The sequence below is a fragment of the Puma concolor genome, chromosome E1 (genome assembly GCF_028749965.1).
Source record: "Puma concolor isolate L17-30 chromosome E1, mPumCon1.1.hap2, whole genome shotgun sequence".
NCBI lineage: Eukaryota > Metazoa > Chordata > Mammalia > Carnivora > Felidae > Puma > Puma concolor.
Genome location: NC_141680.1, coordinates 3,278,426 through 3,300,416, shown reverse-complemented (window position 1 = coordinate 3,300,416; position 21,991 = coordinate 3,278,426). Strand labels below are relative to the sequence as shown.

The following is a 21,991-nucleotide window of genomic DNA, read 5'->3' as shown; positions in this document are numbered from 1 at the left end:
CTGAATTCTGTTCACTCACTGCCTACTAAGCCAGGGAATGCTTGGTTGGTTGACTGAGGTAGAAAGCAAAACGCTTTCATTAGTTGAGCCACAAATATTTACCCAGTTCATATGCATATATATTTCAAAGAAAGACATGGTTTAAAGTTTTATGTAAGTAATCTCTACCCAGGGAGTGCCTGGATGGCTCCGTGGGTTAAACATCTGACTCTTGGTTTCAGCTCAGGTCATGATCTCAGTTTGAATTTGAGCTCTGTGCTGACAGCTCGGAGCCTGCTTGGCACTCTCTCTCTCTCCCCTCCTCTCTCTCTCAATCTGTCTCAAAAATAAACTTAAAACATAAAAGAGTCGTATGCTTTTCCGACTGAGCCAGCCAGACGCCCCCAGCTCTTATTAGCAACAATCACTGTTCTAGGCCCCAGGATACACAGAAAAACAGAATAAGTAGGATAAAGCTTCTAGGTACAGCATAGCGGAGAAACAATTACAGCAGTGAGTCAAGGCCGTCACATAAGTATGAATGATGTGCTCAGGCTGCACTAAAGAGGAGGCAGCTCTCTCTGGTTGGTAAGATCAGGGAGATCGAAAGATGCTTACGGGCGACCAACCAGGCGGGCTGCGTTCGAGCACCTGCGCTAGAGCCCGTTCCGGGGAAGGCCAGACAGGAAGTCACGGGCGAGTACGGCTTGGGGGGGCACCAGAGTCACCGCGGCTGCGCAGCGAGCCGGAGGCGGAGCCGCGGCCGCGCCCACCAATGACGTCACGGAGCGGCCTTCCCGAGAGCCCTCGCGCGACAGCCGTTCGCGGGCTCTCCCTGGGCGTAGCCTCGGGCGCATCATGGAGGCCGCCACGGCTCCGGCTCCCGACTCCGTGAGTGCCGTTCTCCGTCCCTCGTCCCTTTTTCCTCGTGTGCCCGGATTCTCCCCTTTCTCCTGCTCCCTCCACCATGTTTCTTTGCCTCCGTGCCTTCCCCGGCCGCGCCCGGGCGAGGGGGGCCTGGGAGGCTGTCCTTCCTCCCACCGTCGCTGGTTTCTGCGAATGTGTTTGTTTGTTCCCGGGGCGCCAGCTGGGAGCCTCGGACACGTCTCCGCCCACTCTGCAGGCTTCCAGCCCGTGGCGAAGCCGGGAGCGGACTCGTGGAGCCCGGTGGGGCTGAGGGTTCCGGGGGGGAGGCCCCTGACGCAGCTGCAGGGTGAAGGAATAACGACGATCGAGAAAAAACGTCTGAGACCCGAAGCGCACGTAGGGGTTAGCCAGGCAAAAAAAGCGCTGAAAGAGGTTTCAAGGCGGAGGCAAAGACATGTTCAGAAGCAAGAGATAGAAACAGGTATCTCTGAAAAACTCAAGTTCAGTTGGGTGGTGATGGAGGAGTGAGAGCTGACCATCTTACAAGTCTTGCTAAATAGCGACCCTAAACTGAGGATAATCGGGAGTTAGTGGAGGGTTTTAAGCAGAAGAGCGATTGGAGTTTTCCTTTCCTGAGGTAGCGGTGCAGAGTACCAGTTAGAAGGCTGTGGTTGAAAAGCAGTGAGAGAGGATGGTGACCCCGACCAAGGCAGCAATGTTGAGGTTCCAGAAGTGAAGACAGTTAAAAAAAAAAAAAAAAAAGGAGGTAGAGTCTATCTAAAGGACTTGGGTCTTGCGTAGGGAAAGGAAGGCATTAAAGGAGGACTTGGGGTTTCAGGGTAGAATTATTTGGTGAGGGTGCAACTTGCCAATTAGTAAACGTTGGAAGAGGAGTGGTTTTTTTTTTTTTTGAAAAGCACAGTGCTGGGATGTGTGGTGCCTGTACGTTGGCGAGGTGGAGAATCGGGTAGGCAGACGGATGTTATTAGAGCTTGAGATAGAGCTCAGCTAAATTCGCATCTATGGATGGCTAGTAAAGACATCCAGTGGCTGAGGTTGTTGAGGGAAAAATGTATAGTGTTCTCAAACTTCAGCCTTCATCAGTACTGATCTGGGGAAGCGTATTTAAAAGAGATTTCTGTGTCCCCCGCTCCTGCCAGGATTCTGATTCAGTATGTGAGATCCATGAATTCACATTTTTAATAAAACTTAGGTGATTCTGGGGCACCTGGTTAGTTCAGTTGGTTAAGCGTCCCACTTCGGCTCAGGTCATGATGTCGCGGTTCCATGAGTTCGAGCCCCGCGTCGGGCTCTGTACTGATGGCTCAGAAGATTAAAAAACAAAAAGAAACTTGGGTGATTCCGAGGCAGTGGCGACACTTTGAAAAACAGTAGTATATTCAATGCCAAGTAGTATATTCAGTGCCAAGTAGTGGACAGGCCCTCAGGAGCTAGAAAAGAAGACAGAAAATATGAGAGTCTGGGTGAGGCTCTCCTTACATTGGTGAGGCAGTGCTGAATGATGGCATGGGCCAATTTAAAAAAATTTTTTTTCAGTGTTTATTTTTGAGAGAAAGAGACACAGAGCATGAGTGGATGAGGGGCAGAGAGAGGGAGACACAGAATCTGAAGCAGGCTCCAGGCTCCAGGCTCTGAGCTGTCAGCACAGAGCTTGACACGGGGCTGGAACCCACTGACCATGACCTGAGTGAAGTCGGGTGCTTAACTGAGCCATCCAGGTGCCCCTCCAATTTTTTTTAAAGACCTTATTTAGGGGCACCTGGGTGGCTCAGTTGGTTAAGCGTCCGACTTCGGCTCAGGGCATGATCTCGCGGTCCGTGGGTTCAAGCCCCGCGTCAGGCTCTGTGCTGACTGCTCAGAGCCTGGAGCCTGTTTCAGATTCTGTGTCTCCCTGTCTCTCTGACTGTCCCCCGTTTGTCCTCTGTCTCTCTCTGTCTCAAAAATAAATAAACGTTAAAAAAAAATTAAAGGGGCGCCTGGGTGGCGCAGTCGGTTAAGCGTCCGACTTCAGCCAGGTCACGATCTCGCGGTCCGTGAGTTCGAGCCCCGCGTCGGGCTCTGGGCTGATGGCTCAGAGCCTGGAGCCTGTTTCCGATTCTGTGTCTCCCTCTCTCTCTGCCCCTCGCCCGTTCATGCTCTGTCTCTCTCTGTCTCAAAAATAAATAAACGTTGAAAAAAAAAATTTTATAAAAAAAAAAAAAATTAAAAAAGACCTTATTTATTTTGAAATTTTTTAAATGCTTATTTATTCTTGAGAGAGATAGAGACAGCGTGAGTGGGGGAGGGACAGAGAAAGAGGGAGACACAGAATCCGAAGCAGGCTCCAGGCTCTGAGCTGTTAGCACAGAGCCTGATGTGAGGCTCGAGCTCACGAACCATGAGATCATGACTTGAGCTGAAGTCAGAAGCTTAACAGATGAAGCGACACAGGTGCCTCTTAAAGACTTTATTTTTTTTTTTAATTTTTTTTTAACGTTTATTTCTTTTTGAGACAGAGAGAGACAGAGCATGAATGGGGGAGGGTCAGAGAGAGGGAGACACAGAATCTGAAACAGGCTTCAGGCTCTGAGCTGCCAGCACAGAGCCCGACGTGGGACTCGAACTCACAGACCGCGAGATCATGACCTGAGCTGAAGTCAGCCGCTCAACCTACTGAGCCACCCAGGCGCCCCATTAAAGACTTTATTTTTAAGCAGTCTCTACACCCAACGTGGGGGCTCCAACTCACAATCAAGAGTCACCTGCTTTACCAACTGAGCCAGCCAGGTGCCTCAATTTTTTTTTTTTTTTTTTTTTTACATTTTATTAAAAGAAAATTTTTCTTAACGTTTATTTATTTTTGAGACAGAGAGAGACAGAGCATGAATGGGGGAGGGGCAGAGAGAGAGAGGGAGACGCAGAATTGGAAGCAGGCTCCAGGCTCTGAGCCATCAGCCCGGAGCCCGACATGGGGCTCGAACCCACAGACCGCGAGATCGTGACCTGAGCTGAAGTCGGACGCTTAACCGACTGAGCCACCCAGGTGCCCCTTACATTTTATTTTAAAGAGAGAGAATCCCAAGCATGCTCCGTACTGTCAGCGCAGAGCCTGACGCTGGACTCAATCCCACAACCCTGGGATCATGACTTGAGCCAAAATGAAGAGTCAGACGCTCAGCCAGCTGAGTCACCCCGGCGCCCCTAGGTGCCCCAATTTTGATATCCGTGGCCATGAGTGACAGTGTTTAGCGAAGGTGGAGTGAAGGTGAGGTTTAGTGGTAGGGCTGTTTACAAGAACACTGAAGTCACTAGAACGTGAAGACTGGTTTCTCAGGCTGCTAAAGATTGACTGAATGTGGAGGATTGACCAGAAGGTTAATAGAAGAGCACTGGAGGAACAGGGATCGAGCTGTGATGGTTTAGAATTATCACTGGGGATTGGAATAAAGGTCCTGCCCCTCAGTACTTTTGAACTCTGTCAGAATTTTAAAACGAAGGAAACTAGCATTGGAAGTAGGCCAAACTGGTCCCCTTTTCTAGAGCTATCTATAGACAGACAACTGTGTGTCCAGAATGTGTGGTAGGTATATAAAGTGGTTCATGTGCTCCTTAGGAAGCCTACATCTGAGCTGAAAAGACAGAGCAGAAAACAAATCCAGTGGGATTATATCTTAACGTTGATTTAGCTTATGGGAACTCACGTGTATATACTTGACTGAAAAAAAATAAATGATTAAAAATTAGGAGCGCTTGATGGCTCAGTTGGTTTAGCATCCGACTTTGGCTCAGGTCATGATCTCACAGCTTGTGAGTTCAAGCCCCACGTCGGGCTCTGTGCTGACAGCTCAAAGACTGGAGCCTCCTTCTGATTCTGTCTCCCTCGCTCTCTGCCCCTCCCCTGCTCATGCTCTGTCTCTGTCTCTCTCCCTGAAAAATAAATATTAAAAAATTTTTTTTAATTATATTGTGTCCTGGGGCACCTGGGTGGCTCAGTCGGTTGAGCGTCCGACTTCGGCTCAGGTCATGATCTCGCGGTCCGTGAGTTCAAGCCCCGCGTCGGGCTCTGTGCTGACAGCTCAGAGCCTGGAGCCTGTTTCGGATTCTGTGTCTCCCTCTCTCTCTGACCCTCCCCCGTTCATGCTCTGTCTCTCTCTGTCTCAAAAATAAATAAATGTTAAAAAAAAAAATTTAAAAAAAATAAATATATTGTGTCCTTTTTATACACTGCTTATAATGCGGTATGTTTAAATATACTTGTTACCGTATGATACCGTGTCATTTTTTTTTTTTTAAATGTTTACCCTTGAGAGAGAGACACAGAGACAGAGTGGGGAGGGGCAGAGAGAGAGGGAGACAGAATCTGAAGTAGGCTCCAGGCTCCAAGCTGTCAGCACAGAGCCCGACTCAGAGCTTGAACTCCCGAATCTCGAGATCATGACCTGAGCCGAGGTGGGACGCTTAACTGACTGAGCCACCCAGGCGCCCCGCCCCCCCCTTGTCATATTCTTTGTGAGCAACAGAAAGGAATTTTTTCAAGGGTGATTTTGAGTATTTCTCAACTTGCTGGCTTTAGAACCAGACCCCACGTAAGATGGGATACCACTATATTGTACCTGGTGATCATGGATCTTAGACGTATGTCCAAGGTGTTGGGGGAGACCCATGGGGGTGTCACAGAGCAGTGTAAGGCCACCTGCATAGCTCCAGCAGGGCAATTGGTTATCACATGGCACCTACAGGAGAAGGAGGTCAGACCTGAGGTGTGACTGAATTACGTCACGCCTAAGGTTTCTTCTAATGGCTCAACTCTGTGGCTTGTCTTCTTTATTTACGTGCCCTCTTAATTTCTCTTTTTATTACTTTATTCCCCAAATTTCATTGGTGGGCAGGTTGGTTATGAAGATGTTTTAACTAGATTCACTTTCCTCAGGAGCAGGCCTGGCTTGAGGCTGCCCGGACCTTCATCCAAGAGACCCTGTGTCCAGCTGGCACGGAGCCCGATGTCCAGTTGACTCAGTTGGTAATTGACTGTGTGAAGACCATCTGGTTCTCCCAGGGAAAGAACCAGGGTTTTCCCCTGCCCCTCAGCTACAGGTAAGGAGAGGCGGGCTCTCTAAGAGAGGAAGTTAACTTTGGGACTGAAACGGAATGACCTGTAGTTAAGGGGAAAATGACAAGCCTGAGGGGAAGCTGTGCTACCAGGAGGAAAAGGTCTATCGAGCCCCTTCTGCTGGGTTCCTCCAGCCTCCATTACGCTGCTTTCCTTACCTGTGGTTCTCCTTAATTGACTGATGTCAAGGGACATCAGTCTTGTTAGGGATAAGGAGAAGAGGGAGGAAGACGGAAAGACAGAAAATTTGGAAAAAGGACCCCCAAGGTGGAGAGGTTGATATTCTTTTGTGTATTAGGAAACTAAGGTATGGAGCATTAAGACGTCAGCAAGTGCAGATTAGTTGTGTTTGAAACTGGAGTTTAAAGTCTTCTGAAGGTATTTAGTTTTTGTTTTTTTACAACGCTTGTGTTTCTTAAACTGTTCAAGGCAGTGTTAATAAGTTACCACAAGAAAAGGGTTCCATGGCTAAATGAGTTTAAGAGACACTGAACATGTGATAACCTTCTCTGGGAAAGTCGCAAGGCTCATTAACGTATTAAAGGCTCTGAAAGGCCTGTGAAAAGAAATTCAATTACTTCCTCACGGAAGGAACCACTATCTCAAATATGGGGTGTGTTAATTCCTGTGTTTTTATTTCTATATAAATGTATACGCATTCTACATATACGTACGTCTATATGTTTTCTCAGGTCTATTTTAGAGAGAGCGTGTGCGTGCACACTCATGTGCAGGGTAGGGGCAAAGAGGGAGAGGGAGACAGAGGATCTGAAGCTGGCTCCATGCTGCCAGCACAGAGCCCGTTGTGGGGCTTGAACCTACGAACCGTGAGATCATGACCTGAGCTGAAGTCAGACGCTCAATCTACCGAGCCACCCAGTATGTTTTTATTGCACATGTGTCTGTCCCTAAGCAGTATACTGTAGAGTTTGCATACTTTTTGCTTTTATATAAATGGCACCATACCTTCCTCTGCAATTTGCTTTTTGTGCCTCGTGCTCGTGAGATTCACTCCTAATGATGGCTCTAGCTCATCTCTTTTACTGCTGCATGGTATTCTGTTATGATGTGAATATACGTATCACTGTCCTCTAAAAAATAAAAAAGGTGCAGATCTGTTTAGCTTTGTTTAATTAGGCATCTCCCAAACTTACTCGAGCGTAGGATAGTTTTTCCCTGGGCTGACCCTGCTTATGGCCGTTTGACGTCACTCGGCCCTGTGCTCTGTCTCCGCAAAGGCGAGGGATCTTTGGTGAGAAGACAGCTTAACTGTACTTTGTTATCCGAAACGTCATTTTCAGAATTCTGAATTGTTTTCTCAGCCGTGGATTTGTTATAAGCCGATGGTAACTACGCATGCTGGTCCGCCAGAATGTAAATCAATGCACTGCTTCTTTCGTTGAGAAGGTGCTGCGTGTGGAAGTCCTCCGATGAAGCAGTGAGCTTGCTGCATCATACAGTCAGTACTCCTGCTCACCTTTTGAAAACCTTCACGTTTGCCGTGTTGGCTCCAGTTCTTTGTTATTTTTATTTTTTCAAGTTTATTTATTCTGAGAGAGCGTGAGAGAGAATGAGCAGGAGAGGGGCAGAGAGAGACGGAGAGAGAGAATCTCAAGCAGGCTCCACGCTGTCGTTGCAGAGCGTGATCTGGGGCTCGAACTCACGAACCCCAAGATCATGATCTGAGCCACCCAGGCGCCCCTCAGTTCTTCTTTATGAGAAGTGAAGCGTGACAGATTCGGTGGAGTCTCCTAAGCGCTCTACCCTGATCCGGTTCCCTGCCCTTCTCCAGCAGCACCCACTGTCCTGAAGGGGAGTGCAGGCTCCGCGGGTGTGCACACAGTGGCCTCACTAGCCGTTTGCACGTTGCTTTCCCGTGGGTGGAGTTGTACCAGCGGATACACGTAGCGGTATACGTCTACATCCGGAACCTTTTCCAAATCTGGGGTTTGTTTAAAAAAATGGGTTTTTTTGCCTCTTTGATGGGTATGAAATGATGTCTTATTTGAATCCCAAAGTAATTTCTCAGGACACACTTGCCTGGGGGCACTTTTCTTCCTGTGTAACTCTTCTCATCCTAATCCATGGGTCTCTGGTTTCCCATCTTTTCCTACAGTTCTCGTCCACGTCCGTAACTATTAAGGTTAAATACGTTGTTTATGTAAACACAGGATGAAGTCTCAGGAGAAAACTGTCCTGCTAACATGGGAAGGGCCCTGGGACAGAGAACTACTTACTGATTAGTCCTAGTAGAGGAGGTTGTGCAGCCTCTGGCAGTGGCGTAGAGTCTCCCGCAGGTGAGCCGAGTATGCGCCTCGTGGCCTCTGTGATCAGTCTAAGACGAAAGAGATCCGAATCTCTCCAGATTCTGGCGTCGCTAGAACAATGGAGAAGCGGGAAGTCAGGAATTGTTAGGAAAGTTGGAAGCTTTTTGAAGTTTCTTGTTGTTTTCAAGATAAACGGAAAGTCGATGGCAGGGTACGTAGAAGTGAGTCTGTAAAGAACGGTGGGTGGGGATCAAACAGGAATTGTTTGACAGGTTCAAAGATTTTAATCATCTTTTTCCTTTCTCCTTGGTCACGTGCCTGCAGTGTGCCAGGCAGTATGTTAGGCAGTGAAAGTTGGAGAGCAGTGACAGATGCAAGGATTTGAGGTTCTCACCTTCAGTTTCCTGACCTAGACCCTGAAGAGTCTGGGGAGAGTGACCCCTGTCCTTACTGTTTTCTGTCCTGAAGGTGTCTCCACTTGCTTTGTCCCGGGCCGTTAGAGCAGTAGAGAAACAGGAAAAGAACATGGGCTTTTGAGCGAGGCACCCTTGGCTTTGCCACCTACACCCCTGGGTTCCTGACTTCTCAAAGTTTCCTCGCTGGTAATGTTTACAGTGATTTGGGGTGAAGCTTCAGTGAATCACTGAGCGGGAACAGGCCCAGTATCGTGTGTACGTAACAGGGGCTCGACACATACTAGTTACCATCTTTGTCTTTTATGCTGTGCACATCCGTGTGGGAGAGAAGGAAGCAGGTGTGGAAGGGGAGTGGGCCATCTGGGACAGCGTTCCCCGCTGTTGGTACCCACACGGGGGTCATGTTCGTGATACAGAGGAGGGTGAGTTACGACGTTCTGTATCTTTATCCTTTCTCTTCTTTCTGCTCAGAAGATGGTGAGCATGCCAGTGTTTGCAGTCACGAGATTACAGGTGTGAATCTGTCCTGACCGTGATAAGCTTGCCTGTTACCACGTTATCCACGCTCCGCCTCGTCATGGATAGTGGTGGGCGGTGTTGCAGCACTTGCCTTGGGAACGGCTGATCCTAAGCATCTTCTGAGATCGGGGAGCTCTTGAAAGTGACTCCCGTCTCAGCCTCTGCTTCCCCGCCAGTCGAGAGTTCTGTGATCTCCCAGACCAGGAAGGAAGCCTGGCCGGGGCCACTGAGGTCGAGCCATCAGGCACAGGCCATGGTGGCTGCACTGGAGTTCTCTGCGGAGCTAAGAGCCCAGAAGCCATCAGGGGAGCTGAGTGTGGCCAGTGTTATCTCCACACTCCTGCCCTCGGGCTGTTCTTTTACTCCTTTGTGTTTCTGGGTCCCCTGTCTTGTTCAAAATGTCACTCAGCACCGACTTTCTTCCTGCCTGCCTTACTACCTAGTCTTTGGGCCTAGACCCCATCCTCACGTCCTTAGGCTCTTAGCCCTAAGGCTTTTTTGTTGTTTGTTTTTAATGTTTATTTTTGAGACAGAGAAAGACAGAGCCTGAGCAGGGGTGGGGCAAGAGAGAGAGGGAGACACAGAATCCGAAGCAGGCTCCAGGCTCTGAGCTGTCTGCACAGAGCCCGACATGGGGCTCAAACTCATGAACTGTGAGATCATGACCTGAACTGAATCAGATGCTTAATGGACTGAGCCGCCCAAGTGCCCCTTGGTTGTTTTTAATTTTAGAGAGAGAGTGAGTGAGCTGAGGAGAGGAGTACAGGGAGGGAGAGAGAATCCTAAGCAGACTCCATGCTCAACATGGAGCCTGACTCAGGGCTCGATCCCACAACCCCAGGATCATGACCTGAGCCGAAATCAAAAATCCGATGCTCAACCAACTGAGCGTCCCCGCCCTTGGGGCCTTTGCCCTTGAGTCAAACTCCTCTCTTCGTCCATGTTTTCTGTTGACTTTTCTTTGGGAAGTGGGGGGATTTGTTGGGGTTAAGGATAATTTTCTAGGCTTGGATATGGCTTTGCAGGACCTCTGCTCCCTTCCCTCTGCAGCTTTGTCTCAGTACAGGACCTCAAGACCCACCAAAACCTCCCATGCTGCAGCCACCTGTCCTGGAGCAGTAATGCATACCAGGCTTGGGCCCAAGAGGCTGGACCAAGTGGGACTCCCCTACCCCGGGAGCGGCTGTTACTCTTAGGGACACTAACAGACCTGTCAGGGGACTTGGAACAAGAGTGCAGGAAAGGAGACCTCTATGTGAAAGATAACACTGGTGTCCTGGGCTGTGAGGTGAGTAGGAAGGTGAAGGTCGGATGCTCAGATCCTAATAAGAATGGTATCTAGGGACCAAGGAAATTAAGTCTCTGAGGGAAGAAAGGTGGAGAAGGGTGGATGGGACGCTAGGGTCCTGGCTAACCCTTGCTCTTGGTTTTTTCTAGCTCATAGATCTGGACCTTTCTTGGTTGGGCCATCTCTTTCTGTTCCCCAGTTGGAGCTACCTCCCTCCTCCCAGGTGGAGTTCTTCAGGGGAAGGACACTTGGAGCTCTTGAGTGCTCCGGTGCCAGTGCTCCCCCTGACCAGCAGTCCGAGCTCCCTCAGCCCTCTCTCTGTTCTCTATCCAGAGACCGCGTCCCGCCTGCTCAGGCACAGGTAGTCCTTCCCTGTCGGGGGGAGGACAGAGCGCCATGCAGCTGGGAGGAGGGGGTGGGCTGGTGGGAGGAGGGGAGAAAGGTTCTGGGAGCAGGACGGGTGGAGTGTTCCAGATGAGGGGGGCGATGGGGCCTCTCTGGGTATCAGGAGTGGGTGTCTTCAAGTGAAGTTTGCCTCATCTAAGGTCAGGAAGAGTTTGAAGGGAGTCTTGGGAATGATCGCTTTGGCAATTTTAAATCACCACTAGGTTATTTATGGCGGAAGGGAAGGTATCTACAGGGAAAAAGAAATGGAAAGGACTTCTCCCTCTCCTCTTTCTTCCTTCTTTAGAGGCAAGCTCAGAGGCGTGCAGCCAAACCTGGCCGGGAAGCTGGTTCGCGTGAGCGCTCTGGTGAGGAGTCAGAAGAAAGCTCACTTTGTCCTGTCTCTTGGTGGATCCTCGCCAGCTGGCAGCCTCGTGTCCGTCGTCGTGCAGGTGAGGACTGGGGTCCGTTCGGGCTGTGGAGTCGCGGAGGGGCCGTCAGGGCTCTTTGCAGGAGAGAGAGCAGTAGGCGAGGAAGGCAGCTCGGGGAGCAGTTTTCTGGGACAGCGTTGTTGAAGGAGGAGTCCAGGGAACGTCATTCCGACGCACAGGAAGCAGGGGGCAGACTTTTCTGCTGTGTAGTTCGTCTGAGTGGATGACTTGTGTACCGTGGGTGACTCTTTCAGACCTGCCAGAATCGCTTGTTTTTCCCCTGCATTAGAAAATGATACGTTTTAGCACCATTAAGACATCAAATATGTGCGGGTTTTTTTTTTTTTTCTTTTTTTTAAGAGTGAGAGACCGAGCACGAGTGGGGAAGAGGGGCAGGGGAGAGGGAGAAAAGAGTCTTAAGCAGGTTCCATACTCAGCACAGAGCCCAGCCTGGGGCTTGATCCCACGATCCTGGGATCACGACCTGAGCTGAAATCAAGAGCCAGACACTCGACCGACCGAGCCATCCAGGCGCTCCAAGTATGTGTGATTCCTGAAATTTTTTTGCAGTGTGCACTTTTTTGAAAACTTGGTACTTACTGTCTTATGACTCACACGATTATCTGAATAATGTTTCAAAAGCATTCGAAACGATTAAAGGCTAAAAAGACTCTCTTCTGTGCACGTCAGGAAAGGCAGTTCTGAAACGTGGTGGCGCGGTCAGAATTCTCGTGTCCGTATGCGTCATGAGCTTAAGTGGCAGTTATTAGTGTGTTCAAGGAACCTGCAACGACTAAAACTAAAACCGCTTAGAGGCCGCCTAAATTTCTGGTCTGGTCTTTCCTCCTGGGTTATGGAGGAGTCTCTGTATTTTCTTTACATTAGACTGTTTCCCGTCCCCTAGAGACCACGGGAAATGCCGTTCAGGGCAGAGTTGGCCTGAACAGGGGAGGAGTGATCTTGCTATATTTATAGGCTGAGGAGGAGACATATTGGAGACGTACTGTCACCCTAGATGACCCCAGGGAATCTCTTCTGTGATGGAGGAGCTGAGATCATCTCTTGAAAATGAAGGACTGGACTCTGAAAAGAGAAGAAAAGGTTCAGGGTCCCTGCTATTGCTAGGTATCTGGGGACACGAGGCTGCCAAACAGCGGCTCCGCCGGAGAGTGTTTGGCACTGGGGTAACGGGGGCCCGACTTCCTCAAGTGGGGCTTTTGCCTTAGAAGAGGAGTTGAGGAAACAGAGCAGTGCTGGTGTGCTGCTGGTAGGCTCGGGGCGAAGGGAGGCCGACAGGGCAGGGCTCGGGGTCCGCGTTCAGATCCTGGCACTCACACAGAGGAAAGAAGTGCTCGGCGTCTTGAGTGAAGGCGGAGGGGCTGCGGATTGGCTGTCCTGGTGAGAGGTGGAAGGAAGTCTCTGGAGCAGAGGGCAGTGGGGGAGGAGCAGAGGCACCCGTCTGTGCAGTCAAACCGCTCTTAACTACTTGTCCTGCACAAGCCGTAAGCTTAGGTGAGGTCTTAGCAATACCTCGCGACGAGGCGTCAATACCTCGCGTCCACGGTCTGGTCGGTGGCCTCTGGTCGGTGGTCTCACCCAGTTGCAGAGTACAGATGGAGGTCTGTGAGGTGGAGCACAGGAGACCGGGGGGTTCAGGTGTCCCGAGTAGACAGAGGGTTTCAAAGCTCCTGCGAGTGGCTGTGTGTTCTCTCGGCCCTAGAAGGTTGTTGCATTTGAGAACAGTCTGTCTTCCCCTGGTGCGTGAGTTTCAACAATCACACTGCTCCAGTCCATAGGATACCCTGCTCTCCAAGGCTTATTTTCTTTTCGTACTTTTGATGTCTCTCATTTTCCTATAAAATGAAGTTTTCAACTTGTCATTTCTGGGTTTTTTCTCTCCTCTCGGCTCTCCCATCTTGTGTCCTGAGACTCCCAGGAGCGATCCTTCTCCATCTTGGCCCATGTTCTCACTGCCTTGCTTGTCCTGAGTTTCGGACATCTTTATGTTGCTTCCTGCGCGAATCCCCCTTCTCTCTCCTCTCCGCTTTGACAAAGCAGAGACATCCTTCAGGACCCTGGGCAGGGGCCAGCTTCTTTCACTGAGTCTTCCTGATCATTCCAACCCATGGTCACCTCTCTCTTTCCCCAGAACCTTGCGGAATGTGTGTGGTTTTTGACACTTGATCGCATGTGGCCCCGTATCATTACTTGAGTTTGCATCTGTGTTCCCCAGTGGTTTAAAGTATGTGGGGAAAGAGGGTCCAATCTATTGTATTTCCCTTAACATCTTTTCCAACACTGAATACATATGTGCTCCATACGTGTGGGTTAAGTAAATGAGAGTCATCTGTACGTTACAAGGTGGGATGGGGAAATGCAAAAGCTGTAATTTTGGGATGGGATGTTTCCCTGTTTGGGTGGGATGGTTTGTATCTTCAGGGAGGGATTGGGAAACATGTGGCATCTTCTGTGAGAGGGAAGAGATCCAGAAGGTTAAGAGTTAACTGGCAGACAGGGCCGCTGAAGACGCAGAACAGAATTCACGAGGAGCAGGTCTTAGAAGTCAAGTCATGATGGAAAGAGACTCTGGCAGAGGGGCAGTGTCGTGGGAAGCGTCTCATGTACCGTGTTGCCTGCCCCTGCACGAGCCAGATCCCTGCCCAGCTGGTGTGGCACCGAGCCCTCTGGCCTGGTAGGTCCTATGTGCTGACAGCCTTGCGAGTGGTCAGGATCCGCGGCCACTGCTACCGCGTTTGGACGACCAGTCCCTCCTCCCATCTGCTGCCCCTGCGACCGGAGTGTGTGCGGGAGCTGGAGCTGGAGCTGGATGGACCCCTCTTGGAGGCTGATCCCCCGCCACTCCCCGCGCCCAGCAGCTCCCAGGACGGGGACAGGGAAGCAGCTCTTGTCCGGAACTCTACGCTCTTGTCATACACGGTGAGCGCGAAGGAGAGATCCGAGAGTTCGGGGGGCAGGAAAGGCGGGTCTCCAAGGAGGGAGGAAATCGCGACCGACGGGACCTTTGGCGTGTTGGCAGGGAAAGGTCACTGGCGTGCTGAGTCAGCCGGCCGGCCTCTACGAGATGGACGGGCAGCTGGCGCTCTGCCTCGCCTACCAGCAGTTCCACAGCCTCAGGAAGGTGGTGCGGCCGGGAGTCTCCCTGGAGGTAGGTGAGGGGTCGGCTCAGAGGTCCTCTCGGCAACTCCCCCTGCCTTTATGGACTGGGCTTTTTGTTTTGTTTTTTGCACTAGCAGCAGGGTATAGGAACGTCTACAGCAAAAACATAGAAAGAGACTGTGTGTTGGAGGGTGGGGTTGGCAGACTTGTGCCAAGAACAGTTTGGGCTCAGGTCAGGAAGGGCCTTCGAATAGAGGAGGTGATGTTGGGACCGAACGACATGCGTGGGGCCAGGACGGTCTCAGGCAGCGGCTGAGTGGTGGCCCAGCACCCGCCAGGGGCCTCCCGGCCGCCGAGAAGCAGAGTAGAGCTCATGGGAGGTGAGGGCTCTCCGCAGGGGAGGGTTTGTGACGGCGCGAAGCGCAGGGGGCCTGGAAGGAGGTGCCGGTGCGGGAGAAGTCACGTTTCCCCCGGAGGCCGGGCTGGGTGACCGTGGTGACTCTGCCGGGCTCGTTCAGTTGAGGGCTTCCCCTCTGCTTCTTCACGTGTCCTGCTTTCCTCCAGCTCCAGGACGTTCACCTGCTGCAGTCCGTGGGCGGAGGGACGAGAAGGCCAGTGCTGGCCCCCTGCCTCCACGGCGCCATCCTGCTCCGGGGCTTCTCTTGCCAGAAGCCTGAGACTCAGTCGTTCCACCAGGCCCAGGGGGCCTCCCTGTATGAGCAGCTGGTGTGGGAACGTCAGCTAGGACTTCCCCTGTACCTGTGGGCCACCAAGGCACTGGAGGAGCTGGCCTGCAAGTGAGGACAGGGGTCTGGGCTGGGGGCCTGGGGGGTAGGACGCCTCCTGGGAAAGGGGAGCAGGGCCGTGGAAGAGGCGCCTCTGCCTTTGGGGGACACGACCGCCTCTCCTCCTGGCCAAGGCTGTGTCCCCACGTGCTGAGACACCACCAGCTCCTGCAGCACTCCTGTCCTGGGAACCCCAGCCCGGGGCTGCAGCTTCTGGCCCCCGTCCTGGACGTTCTAGCTCCGCCGGGCAGCAGCCGTCGCAATGCCCACAAGGAGATCCTCGAAGATCCACATCACTGTCCCCTACAGAAGGTACGAGCGTGTGCGGGGAAGGCGAGGCGGGTGGCAGGGCCGGCGTACCGCGGGCCGCGCGGTGTGACTGCTCTGCTCTCCCTGACAGTACACGCGGCTGCAGACCCCTTGCTCTTTCCCTACTCTGGCCACCCTGAAAGACCAAGGCCGGTGCAGGGCCTGGGCCGCCTTTGACGCTAAGACCCTCCTGCCCCTCCCGGAGGCCTCTCATCTGACCAGCGGCCAGCTCAACCAGCGTCTGTCGTGGTCCTGGCTCTCTCTGCTGCCCTCCACCTTCCACCCGCCCCAGGTGGGTGGGGCGCCAGCAGGGCTCAGGGACCCCTGTTTTCGCCGCCCTCCCTGCCGCCGTCGCCGCCCTTTCTCGCCATTGTGGCCGCACTAGCCTTGTACTTGCACCGCCCGTCTCTCGTCAGCCCGATGCGTTCGTTCTCCCTGCGGCAGACGGGAGAGCGGGCCAAACCTCCCTGGGCTCACGAAGCTCTCTGCTCTCAATCCTTTCTTGTTTCTGCCAGTGCTCGTGAGGTAAACCCGCCCTCCTTCCTGTGTCCTGTGAGGCCCCGTACGGTCTCCTACTTCCAGCCTTGATTCGTACGCTTTCTGCCCCGCTCCTGAACGTGTGAACGTGCGTGTGTGTTTTTTTATATCTGTCTTCCCCACCCGATGTGAGTTCTTTGAGGTCAGAAACTGCGTCTTTCCTGTTCACTTTGTAGCTAACGTTTGGCGGCGTCTGGAGCATAGTAGATGCTGAATGTTTGCTAAATACTTGACACCTTGTCTTTCGTCCCCTGCAGATTTTAATTGGGCTTCTGGCGGCTTCATCTCACAAAGGCTGCCTGCAGCTTCGGGACAGAAGCGGTTCCCTCCCCTGCCTAATCCTGGCCAAGCACTCTCAGCCCATCAGCGACTCCCGGCTCATAGGTTTGGAGTTCAGAAGTGGCGAGAAGATGGTGGACGAGGAGGGTCTCAGAACAGCAGGGTTGGGGAGGGGGCATCTCCTGGGATTTTCTCGAGATGCGAAGTGGCATATGTTGAACCACAAGTTCGGGGACGAGTCCGGGACACCAGTACTGGCAGAGGACCTGAGTCAGGGTTTTTCTAGCGAGGACTCCCAATTCCCAGTGTTCATCTCTCCTACCGTAGCTCCTGATGTACACGGCAGATGACGCTTCTTAGTTTGGGGGAGAGATGGTCTTCTTTGGATTTGCTGAGATTTGTAGACCGGGAAAGTTCCTGTAAAGGGAAGTTTCTTAGACCAAGGGACAGGCCCTGTAGGGATTTGTGAGAAAGTGGAATTGAGGCCAAGGAGGCCGGGGGCAGGCCTGGACACGTGGCCAGGACAGTTTCTCCCTTGGAGATGGCATCTCAGGAGGGGGGCAGGCCTGGGCCCTCACGTTGTGTTCGGGGAGCAACTCGGGCCTGGACTGGGCGGTGAGGCCTGCCGGGTAGTCTCCTCCACTTCCCAGCCCATCACTCTCTCCCCTCGCCAAAAGAGAAAACTTTCTCTCTAGGCTGCTTGGTGCGGACAGAGAAGTTCCAGTTGATCATAGAGAGGAACGTCAGGAGCACCTTCCCTTCTTGTAAGGAGCTGAGCATGGCGGGCTTCATCCAGAAGCAGCAGGCCAGGTCGGCCCTTCCGGGCGGCGGCGATCCCCTGAGCCTCCAAGGGGAAGGGAAGGGAAGGGCCTGGTGCGGGTGGCGGGCGTCTGGGGCCCACGACACCCAGCGCCTGCACCGCTGAGAAACCTGTCCTCCTTGTCTCTCCCAGCAGGGTCTATATCCAGTTCTTCCTGGCTGACGCCCTGATCCTGCCTGTGCCGAGACCCTTGCTTCTCTCAGCCGCCTCCCTCGCACCTTCTCAGACAGAGCCCGCCCTGCCAGAGGGCCCTCCCACAGAACAGAGCCGACTGTTCTTGCTGTCCCACAAGGAGGCACTGATGAAGAGGAACTTCAGTGTCCCCCCAGGAGCTAGTCCAGAGGTGCCCAAGCCCATTCTCAGCTTCTACGTATCAGGGCGCTGGCTTGGGGGCACCCAGAGGAAGGAGGGGACTGCATGGGGCCCACCTGAGCCTGAGGGAGATGAGAGCAAGGATCAGAAGGTAACCTGGACTGTGGGGATCTGGGGCCTGGCATCCCGTGCCCCTAGCTCCTGCCGGAGGCCCCAGCACCTCCCTCCCTCCCTCCCTCCCCCCCAGGTTCTCTTAGTCTTCCGTGGCTCCTCCATCCGCTGGTTCGAGTTCTTGCACCCGGGTCGAGTGTACCGACTGGTGGCTCCTGGCCCTCCCGTGAGTGCCCCGCCTTGTCCTTCATTCACCCTTCCCCGGACGGCTTTTTCGGCTTGGGGTCTGGAGAGCAAGCGGCAGTGCCCGGCTAGTGTCGAGGTCTCCCGGAGGAAAGGCGGAAAGCCTGTCTGAATCTGGACGGCTTCTCTCACCAGGCTCCAGAAGGAAAGCAAAAGCGCCCCGGTATTTTGTGAGCCTCCCTCTGGAGCAGGACACACTCACCGAGTTGTCTTCCTGTCCCCGGCAGACGCCACTGTTGTTCGCGGAGGGCGGGCCGTCCTGCGTCCCGCAGCGTCCTCTGGAGCTGGCCGGCTGCACGTCCTTCCTCACTGTGCGGGACGAGTGGACCGTGGAACTTGAGAGCAGCCGGGACCTCCCCGCCGCGCCTGACGCCAACAAGGCCCTGCCTGAGACCTCGCTGGCCGACCTGCTCAGTGGCGAGTAAATGTCCGCCGGCTTCGCCGGCCACTCTGGCCGCTCGCTCTCCTCCCCCCGCGGCTGGGTTGGGTGGACAGCGCTCTCCGCCGTAGCGTGCGTCTCTTGGGCGTGCTTTAGCTCCTAGAGGCATGGCGTCCTCGGGAGGTGGAAGTGGTGATTCAGGCCTGGCTTCCCCCCTGGCAAGTTCTTGTTCTGAGAAGATCGTGAGCAGACTTTCTCACAACTAAGGAAAAGCTGTAGCAGTAAAAGGAAATGTTAAAAAAAATGAAGAAATTGACAAGGAAGAGCCTTTTTAGTGTAAGCAGTGGCTTGTTCTCAAATCTCTTCCCGTTCTCTGCTTTCTTACTCTGTCGTTCCTGTATTTCTGTGACCCAACAGCCACACCAATTCCCTGGTGTCCTTCTCAGCTGAGGTTTTGTCACGCACACTGTGTGAACCGTTTCCGGCCCCTTTCTGGACAAAGCCTGGTAATGATGCCTCCTTTGGGGGGTGAGAAATAGGTTAGCGGGGACTTTGTGGTCCTCGCAGATGCCCCCGACCCTCCCCTCTCCTTCCGTAGGCACCGCTCGGACCTCGAGGGGGTGCGTGAAGCTGACCGTAGCTGTGCGGGTTGCCGACTGTCAGTTCCCCCCTCACCTGGACATCTACATCAAAGACCCACACTTGCCTCCCCCGCTGGGACTCCTTCCAGGAGCCCGAGTCTACTTTGGCCAGCTGGAGAAAAAGATCTCCAGGTGCGGATCTGTGGGGCTGGCTCTGCTTCCCCTCCCCGCTGACGCGGTTCTCCCGCCATCCCTTTGCCGTGCTGTCCGCGTGCCGTGCGTGCCCTCTCCCCTCGAGGGACGCTCCGGGCCGGTCCTTGCCTCCTTCCTCCCTCTGCTTTGGCGGGGCCGGGGCCAGAGCGCGTCCCTCAGGGGTCTGAGCCTGTGACCCGGTGTCTGTTCTGGTCTCGCTTGGCTTCTTTCCCTCATCGCTCTTCCTCCTCCGCTTGCAGATCCCATAATGTTTACTGTTGCTTCCGGCCATCCACTTACCTGCAGGTCCTGAGCTTCCCCCCGGAGACCAGCATCAGGTCGGTGCCCCAGGCCCTGATCCCCAGACCTCGTGGCCTTGCGTCCACTTCCTCCATGTGGTCCTGGCTCTGGGAGTTTTGCCCTAACTGGTCTCCAGTGCTAGTGGGGCATGTTGAGCCAGAAGGGTTTCCTCTGCCCTGAATAAAAATGCTGAGAATTACTGTTTTACCCAGAAAGATTCAGTGTTCTAAGCCCTTCCAGGCTTTTCAGCCTAAAATGTAGCTGTCTTCCTTGGCTGACACCTTGGGTCAAGCCTGTGCAATGATCAGTGGTCAGAGGTCAGGATGCAAAATGGGTCAGGAGGCTTCCCAGAGACTACAGAAGCCACCGCTGTCCCCGTCTCTGTGCCTGCTCGGTCCTTCCAGACCCAGACCTCGCTCGCTTTCACCCCTGTGGGCTGTTCTTGACCTCTCTCTCTCCCTGTCTTCAGTGCTCCCCTGCCCCGCATCTTCCTGGCTGAACTGCTGCAGGGGAGCCGGGCCCCGTTCCAGGCCACCGCCTCTTGCCATATCGTTTCTGTCTTCAGCCTTCAGCTCCTGTGGGTTTGTGCTCACTGTACCAGCCTCTGCCCCCAGGTACGGGCGGGGCCAGGCGAGCCGGGCACAGGGTGGCAGGGAGTTGTGACGGGCCCAGGTGGGTTTGTCCAACCTCTGTCCTCACTGCAGGGAAGGTGTGCTCGTCAGGGCTCGACCTGCCCCACACAGACGTCCATAATCCAGGCCAGCGTCAGGTGAGCGCACAAGGTGGGCACCCATCGCTCCGTTGATTTCTACGCGGCTTCGTCTGTCTGCTCTCCTGTTGTTAGCACAGTTCCTGGCTTGTGGGAATTGCTTCATAAGTATTTGGGGATGAATGAACTAAAGAAAAATGAGTTAAGACAGGGCCGGGGGGGGGGGGGCAGAGAGGTGTGTCGGGTCCCCCCAGGGCACCGGGGTTTGCCGTGGGAGTTCTTGCTTCTCCCCGGCCCCTCCTTCCCCCAGGCTCCTGGTAGAGGACGGCACTGCCGAGGCTTTGGTCACCTGTAAGAATCATCACGTGGCAACGGCTCTAGGGCTCCGTCCCAGTGAGTGGACGTCCCTCCTGGAGTGTGTCCGTGGGCCGGGGAAGGTGGCCTTGCAATTTACAGGTCCTGGAGCCCAGGTGGAGGTGAGACGTGGCTGGGAGGCGGGGGGGCTGGATACCCAGATTCCCAAGGGTTTGGTAGAACGTTCAAGAATTTGGGAAAAAAAAATTTTTCTGGGGAAAAAAAAAGTAAAAAATTGAATTGTGCTTAATCCTGAGTCTGCCTTTCTAGTCTTCAGCCAAGATTGATGAGCCTTTGGTCCTCTTCCTCCGGACGCTTTGTACCAGCTTTTCTGTCCTCCGTCCTGTTGTGCTTTCCTTTGAGCTTGAGAGGAAATCCTCCATGGTCACCGTGTTGGGTAAGGGAGGAGGGCTGTGTAGACAGATGGGTCCCAGGAGGAAGGGGGAAGAGCGAGCGATTGCTGGGGGCATTTCCAGAACTGGGGAGGAAGACAGCGGACAGGGACGACAGACCACACGCAGAGGACATTCACTTTCCTCTCTTCCCGTTGCAGAACCTCCTCGGCTACAGCGGTTCCAGTGTGGGGAGCTGACTCTCCTGACTCGTGTGAATCCCAGGATCCAGCTGTCCTGCCTTTCCATCCAGGAGCCCAAGCACCCCAGCTCCCTGGGAGCCTTTTCCTTGTCCTGCTAACGGGGACTTCAAGGGTGGCCTGAAAGTGCTTCCCGCGGTGTTGGAGGCCCTGAGGCCCCTGCCCATCTCCTCCCCTCGTCGTCCCCTTACCTGTTCTGTGATCGCACTGGGACCCCAGGTCCCCGAATTCACAAACCGCTGTCCTACAGTTTTCTGTTCTGGTGCCAGTCTGCCTTGAAATTGTTGAAATGGGCAAATCCTGGCACTCTTGATACTTCTTTTCTGGTAGGGGTCAAGGCATTGGCCCTGACAGGTGGCCCTGAGCACCTGGGTTCTGCCTTGGTGGGGGTATTTGTGATAGGCCCCTTGGCCTGCAATAAAGCTCTGGTGATGTATCTCACTCTCGCTCTTCTCAGGCTCCCAGGCCTCCTGACCTCCAGGCAGCCAGCCCATCATTTCAGTGCTTGTTTGTTGCTAGTGGCAAAATCGGTTTAGAGAAGAGCTTCTGGTCCAACAAAGATAACCAAAAGTCATGCCTTAAAGGGAAGAAATTGGGGAGTGGAGGGCAGGGTAGACGAGGTGGCTATGATGGTCTCAGCCAGCAAGGTTGGGCCCAGGGAGAAGTCAAGTGCACCAGCCTAGAGGGCTGGGGAGAACACGATGGGTACGGGGGAAGGGGGGTGCCAAGCACTAGCAGGACACATGAGGAAGCTGGGGTGCCTGTGTTGGGGACCCCCCCACCGCCCCGCTATCAGGGCTGAGGGTTTCTTATAGGCCAGGCAGATCATTGGTCAAAACCCTGAGACCGGCAGGAATTCTGAAGTCAGAGCCCATCGATTCAGGAGTTGGCAGGAGCAGTAAATTTGAGGGTGATGATGCATCTGGCTGGTGGTCTGGTTCTTTCTTGGGAGCTGCTCCCTACTTGGAGAGCTACAGCCTTGTCGCCTCTTAGAGGCGTTCAGAGGCGTCCTTAACTGGCCTTTAGGGGTCGCTTCCGGTTCGCATCTGGGAAACTTCGGTCGTGACGTCGTGGGTCTTCTGGTGGCATTGCCTATACTTGAGTGATGCA

General features: G+C 53.6%; 1 protein-coding gene across 6 annotated transcripts; it reads left to right on the top strand.

Moving 5' to 3' along the window:
* Positions 1–743: 743 nt before the first annotated feature.
* On the top strand, positions 744–21,317 carry CTC1 (CST telomere replication complex component 1). Of its 6 annotated transcripts, XM_086685942.1 has the most exons (23): positions 744–870; positions 5,777–5,940; positions 10,209–10,446; positions 10,596–10,807; positions 11,138–11,282; positions 13,914–14,198; positions 14,299–14,427; positions 14,943–15,175; positions 15,298–15,475; positions 15,564–15,764; positions 16,267–16,393; positions 16,984–17,098; positions 17,244–17,571; positions 17,668–17,757; positions 18,002–18,195; positions 18,571–18,659; positions 18,752–18,926; positions 19,187–19,264; positions 19,696–19,840; positions 19,931–19,995; positions 20,246–20,411; positions 20,560–20,686; positions 20,843–21,317. In XM_086685942.1, exons 1-23 carry the CDS (start codon positions 838–840, stop codon positions 20,980–20,982), a joined length of 3,657 nt encoding a protein of 1,218 aa, XP_086542068.1. In that variant the 5' UTR covers positions 744–837; the 3' UTR covers positions 20,983–21,317. The 6 variants fall into 6 exon arrangements, with proteins under 6 accessions (XP_086542068.1, XP_086542069.1, XP_086542070.1 ...); XM_086685943.1 differs by lacking the exons at positions 20,560–20,686; positions 20,843–21,317 and having other exon boundaries at positions 19,931–20,008; positions 20,246–20,383; XM_086685944.1 differs by lacking the exons at positions 19,696–19,840; positions 20,560–20,686; positions 20,843–21,317 and having other exon boundaries at positions 20,246–20,383.
* Positions 21,318–21,991: the final 674 nt, after the last annotated feature.

Bases quoted from the DNA above. Each gene is read 5' to 3' on its own strand.
- CTC1 (XM_086685942.1), top strand. From the start codon at position 838: ATGGAGGCCGCCACGGCTCCGGCTCCCGACTCC. The intron at 15,476-15,563 runs GTACGAGCGTGT...TCTCCCTGACAG, and splicing joins ATCACTGTCCCCTACAGAAG to TACACGCGGCTGCAGACCCC. The intron at 17,099-17,243 runs GTCGGCCCTTCC...CTCTCCCAGCAG, and splicing joins ATCCAGAAGCAGCAGGCCAG to GGTCTATATCCAGTTCTTCC.